The 6,000-nt window shown below is 33.0% G+C and overlaps 1 protein-coding gene across 3 annotated transcripts in view; it reads right to left on the bottom strand.

The window, feature by feature from the left end:
• Positions 1-494: 494 nt before the first annotated feature.
• The window catches only part of LOC143075061 (uncharacterized), a 46,493-nt gene continuing 40,987 nt past the window's right edge, over positions 495-6,000 (bottom strand). For all 3 annotated transcript variants that reach the window (XM_076250320.1, XM_076250323.1, XM_076250321.1), the window contains exons 3-6: positions 4,643-4,753; positions 2,895-3,890; positions 2,335-2,428; positions 495-777 (exon numbers count right to left, since the gene is read on the bottom strand). In XM_076250320.1, coding sequence (XP_076106435.1) covers positions 633-777; positions 2,335-2,428; positions 2,895-3,890; positions 4,643-4,753 — 1,346 coding nt within the window. In that variant the 3' untranslated portion in view covers positions 495-632. The remainder of the gene's footprint in view (positions 778-2,334; positions 2,429-2,894; positions 3,891-4,642; positions 4,754-6,000) is intronic.

Below are 6,000 nucleotides of genomic sequence, written 5' to 3'. Positions count from 1 at the left end.
TGGTATCTATATATGATACGTTTATTTACAACCAATGGGTCGACGCCACTGCTAGGGGAGTTTTAATTCCTCGACGGTATCACCAGCTCAGTAGTCAGCACTTCAGCTCAATTAGCATTCATTTGGTAAGGAATTTCGTTTTTATGACAACAATGATTTGGCACGTGGAAATATAAAATACTAGCTATTAGAGATCAATGATATTTGTGTACTCTGTTGAAAAACAAAGTTTTAATCATTCCTCCGTTATATTTAGGATTTTTTTATAGACTGTCAAACAATTGAGAGGTTATGCTAGCTTTAAAACCAGGTTCAATTCACCAATTTTCTACATAAGAAAATGTCTGTTCCAAGTAAGGAGTATGACAGTTGTTATCTATTCGTTTGATGTGTTTGCGTTTATGAATTTGCCATTTGATTAGGGACTCGTTATGAATTTTCCTCGGAGTTCAGTATTTTTGTAATTTAACTTCATACATACAAAACTGAAACAATTCATAGTTGAGTATAACAATTTAATGTGTAACATCAATACTGAACTCAATTTACATTTATAAGGTAAGGAATTTCATTTAAATGTCAACAAATGTAATGAATTGGCACGTGGACATATATAATACTAGTTATAGAGATCAATTGTATTGTTGTACTCTGTTAAAAGACGAAGTTTTAATCATTCCTTCATGAGATTTAGGTTTTGTGTTCTTTGGTACAATGTCTGGATGGACCATATCCATACTGGTAATACTTCCAAACTCTTTTTTCCTCGTCCTTTTCCTAAAAAAAAAAACACAAAAATAAATGTCCATAAAATATGCTATTATGAGCCGATATGTTTAATGACGTATTTACCAGTACTTCATACCAAATGTCAACAGGCACTTGTCTCAGAAAAAAATTTCTATATACCTTAATATAACACAAATCATCAGCGGTTGGCAAAATTATTACGATTAACATACTTGGGTAGGATTGCTACGGATGATTCCGACAACAAATGTAGGCATGTTATACACCAATGTAAAGATAAATCAATTTAGATTTACGATATACCAAGTGTTAGTGGGGTTGACAGCCTAGAAAGCGGCATACAACGGAATTTCGTCACCGCCTGACATTTTTTCGAAAATGCAAGTTAAGTACCTTGTGTTATATTAAGGTATATAGGAATTTTTTTCTGAGACAAGTGCCTGTGCAAATGTCTACCCTTAGAATATGTTTGCATCTTGATGAATATATAGTATTTATTTTGACATAAATTAAAACTATTCAAAATATCTGTTCATTCGAAAACAAATAATATGCTATATCTAGCTAGGATGCAATCGACGGCGCAGAGATCATATCCGTTTCGCTCAATACTTTGTAACACTACACTCAATATGACCTCATATTAAGTGCAGTATTGCGGAGCATGTATGGAACGGATATGAACTCTGCGCCGGAGATTGGCATCTAGCTAGGATGGAAATTGTGTTCAGCACTTTTGATTCAGTTGTTATCTCTGTCCTGCCTTTTTTATGTTTCCCGCTTTTTGGTTCTGCACTTTTTTATTAGTTTATCCTGCCTTTTTATACATTAATTGGCATCTTACCGTTTTTGTATAAAATATTCCATCTTGCCATTTTTTTTAACTCAAAACTCCTGTCCTGTCTATATTTTTAAAACCCCGCCACATTATTTATGTATGTGCCTGTCCCAAGTCAGGAGCCTGTAATTCAGTGGTTGTCGTTTGTTTATGTGTTACATATTTGTTTTTCTTTCATATTTTTATATAAATAAGGCCGTTAGTTTTCTCGTTTGAATTGTTTTACATTGTCTTATCGGGGCCTTTTATAGCTCACTATGCGGTATGGGCTTTGCTCATTGTTGAAGGCCGTACGGTGACCAATAGTTGTTAATGTCTGTGTCATTTTTGTCTCTTGTGGACAGTTGTCTCATTGCCAATCATACCACATCTTCTTTTTATATTGAATATAATACGTTATTCTGATAGGTTACACTGCAATCTCTCGTTATTCCTTAATCAACCTCATTACACAATAAATTTACCATTCATAATGCGAGAGGTCCCACAATAAAGTGAACAGGTAAATCAAATAAAAACTTGATAAAAATCGTGTTTTTATGATCCTAGCAAACAAATGTAATTATAAGTATTGAATGCATCTTTTTGTAACTTCATAGGATTGTAAAAAACGTTGACCGTGCTCACATTTGCATGTTTAGAATGAAACGCTTCTGCGCTTCATGCAAAATGTACTTCGGTCAACGCTTTTACACTTCAATGAATTAAATGTGCTTATATCAAAATACTGAACTGTTGCCTCTTACCTGACGTAATGCCTATATATTATATACAAAGTCGTCATGGCAATCAAAATAATGACAGTTATAATTGCAATGACCCAATAAGGAAAGGCTGTATCTGAAATGAAAACAAAACTGCGGAAATAGAATTTACAGCAAATGTATATTATTTCTATGAAACCCAAGCTTTTAAATCACTTAAGCACGCCTCGTAAACCAGTTTGATACAAAATACTGAAGGTTTGAATCAGAATTAAAACGTGTACATTTAGTATCTTATATTGTAATAAGCAATTATAAACCCGACAAAAAAAAAAGTTTTTTTTTCGTGCGACTGTCATCAAAGAAAATACTCAGCTTTCATGCTAAGATAATGTTCTAAATAACTCATCAATTTATTGAAAAGTAAACAATATTATTTTTTTTGCACAATTAAGGCATTGTAAAAATTAGCAAACGATAGTTCAAGCAGGCAAGCGACAAGCATCTAAGTTCATCGTCCCCTCTTTGCTTTAGCAAAGTCACCGGACACAATCTAATTAAGGATTTTTTCGTCTTTTTGTATATAAAGTACGTGTACGTACCATTATCTTTTTTGTCTTCCGGAATGGTACTTTCAAATGGAGGTGTTGTTTTTATTGTTGAATGTTCTGTATTACTTGATGTACTCTCAAACAGATCATTTAATGGTATTGTTCTGTGCTGTTCAGGTGTTGTAAAGGAAGCTAACACGTCTCTTGATATAAATTTGTTTGACGGTAATGTAGTATACAATGAAGTATGTGAGCTTGGTTCCGCTGCCGAGATCACCGAAATACCTTCAGAAGTGTGAAGAACTGATTTTGATGATACAATTAGTGATGAATACAGTATATGCGTTGAAGTAACTGACTGCAAAGGTTTTGACGAGACCATTATTGAGGAATTAACAAAAACATGTAGATGAGAGTGATTATTTGTTGTTAAATCAAGTTCGGAGGCCTCAAAATTAATACTTTTGCTAGCCGCGATGGTCATCGAAGAAGCTATAAAGTTCGAGTTGATGTGAGTTTGTTTAGTTGTGTGTTTGTCTGTATATGATGATGTGATATCTGATAACTGGCCAATAGTGGTTGTTGGTTGCAAAGTTGACAAAGATACTAGTGACGTCAGACATTTGGTTGGCAGTAGATCTGATTCTCGAGATAACTTTGATGTTGTGGATGGTGTTGAATAAAGCTCAAAATACGAATACATTCCACTTGCGGCATGACTAGTTGTTGATGAAGTGATGTAGGACGAAAATGAATCTATCAATTTAGCCATCTGTTTCAAACTGGATGGGTAACTGCTTACTTCCAATATAAAAGATGAAGCATGTAGTTTTTCGGAAAATTCGGTAGATATTAGCATTGGCGTCGATTGAAAATTAAATGTTTGACTATGTATGTATGCCGTGACCGTTGAAAACAGCTGATCATCCACAAAAGATGTCGTTGACGACATAACAGACTCTGATGAAGTACATTTAGCTTTATTGTCAACACATTTTCCTGTTTCACATCGGTAGAGAGCTTCGGGACAAGGTTGAACAAATATGCCTGTAATTAGTACGAAATAATAAAAACTATAACCTGTATTTGTGCACATTGTAATTTTCAGATGGATGCAAATAATAATACACGTAGATTGTTTAAAACAAAACATAACACCTTCAAAACATATTGCAATGCAAACAACAAGTATCTTTTGAATAGATTTTGTCATTTTTCGAAACCGAAATTATGTCATAACATAATTAAATCCATTACTTAAAGTTCCCAGCCATTTATAGCTTAAGCCATATTTATATTTTTTTTTCAAATATTTTGTTTGCAATGCTTTTCAACTTCGTAATTAATTTCTATTTTACAAATGTTTTGGTTCAAGCGCAACTGATGAGTATAAGTACTTAATGCGTCTGGCGAACCACATTAATAGTCTAATATCAACGGCGAGTTATTTGTAATGGTAACATATTATTAATTGTTTGTATTTGTGGCTAATATGTCATTCATATAAAATAGTCACTTGTCATTGGAGAAAAAAGTAAAAATAAATGAAGATTAGCTACTTTTTTCACGAAAATAAAAGATGTTTTGGACACTGTAGATTGTCAAAACAGATGGAAATGGATGATACAAAAAAGCAGCTTTAAAGATATTGCTGATACATTATCTAATGAACTATTAATGGAACTATTCAAACCATTAATTTTATTTGTAGACTCAAATATATAGGTTCACTTTTGGTTTGAGTTCTAAATATTTAATAAGAACAGATTGAAATTTCATATTATAAAATACATATTTACAGTTAACTTCATCAGAATAATCTAAACATTCAAAGTTATCGTCGCATCTGGCTTTGGCTGGAATACACTGTTCATTGGTACACCTGAACTGGTCAGCATCACATGATTCAACTGTCAATAAAGAAAATCTCAAAAACAAATATTTAGTTTGAAGAAAATGTGCATGGTATACACATACATTTACACTGTAAACATGGTGGATAATTTTCACACGTGTTCGGCCGATATATCTTTATAAAATCATTACTATTTAACTTATACCAATTATAACTTATGTGTAAACACTCTCTTAACACTATCCTTAACGTTTAAATAGACTTTACAAAACCTTTAAACAAATTTATAAGGGGTATAGTTACTGTTGTTAGGTCATTAAAGATTCCATATTTTGGTTCTAATATTTTGATTCACTTATAGGGTATTTGTATCGGAATTGAACATATTTATTCTAAAACCATTTGTTGGCATGACACGGGTTATGTTCTTCTAATATATTTTATGATGTAATAAACTCCTTACGGGCGGGATTGTGCTTGATATTCATATGATGAAGACATAATCTTTCAATCAGTTTAATTGAGGTCTGGAGCTGGCGTGTTAGTAACTGTTTGTAGTCCTTTTTAATAAATCATGTATTATTGTCATTTTGTTTAGTTTCTTTTGTTGCCTACAAAAAAAATGTATTCTGACATCGGACTCAGACTTCTCCTAAACTGAGTTTTACTATACGTATTGTTGTGCGATTTTTTTTTCTACATTGGCTAGAGGTATAGGGGGAGGGTTGAGATCTCAACTAGTATACTGTGTCATATTTGTTTAGGGGCTAGCTGAAAGACTCATCCGGGTGAGTGAGTTTCTCGCTTCATTACAGACCCATTAGTGGCTTTCGGCTTTTGTCTGCTCTATTGTCGGGTTGATGTCTCTTTGACGCATTCCCCATTTCCATTCTCAACTTCATTTGGCACTGGTAAAGAATTTCCGATTTAAAAATATAGGACTTAAACTTGTAGGAAGTGTTTGATTTCATATGGATGCTTACACTATAGATGTGTTTTTATACCAGAGGGCACACCTGTACTTATCCAGTTAATCCTTTAAATAACCTGAACGTATTGCTTAAAAGTAATGGTAATTCGTAGTCCTGTCACAAAATTTACACATGGTTTATGCTATTTTATCTACACTACGATTTTTTTTATTTTAGTTTCGTGTGTATAATTCGGAGTTTAGTATGACGTTCATTATCACTGAACTAGTATACTGTGTCATATTTGTTTAGGGGCCAATATTTTGCATTGAATACACAAGTTACTGTATATAACAAAGATAGGGGTACAGTAACGTAACAATCTAAACGC

Source organism: Mytilus galloprovincialis, chromosome 5, assembly GCF_965363235.1.
Source record: "Mytilus galloprovincialis chromosome 5, xbMytGall1.hap1.1, whole genome shotgun sequence".
In the NCBI taxonomy this organism is placed as follows: domain Eukaryota; kingdom Metazoa; phylum Mollusca; class Bivalvia; order Mytilida; family Mytilidae; genus Mytilus; species Mytilus galloprovincialis.
This window is presented reverse-complemented; position numbering and strand designations above follow the sequence as displayed.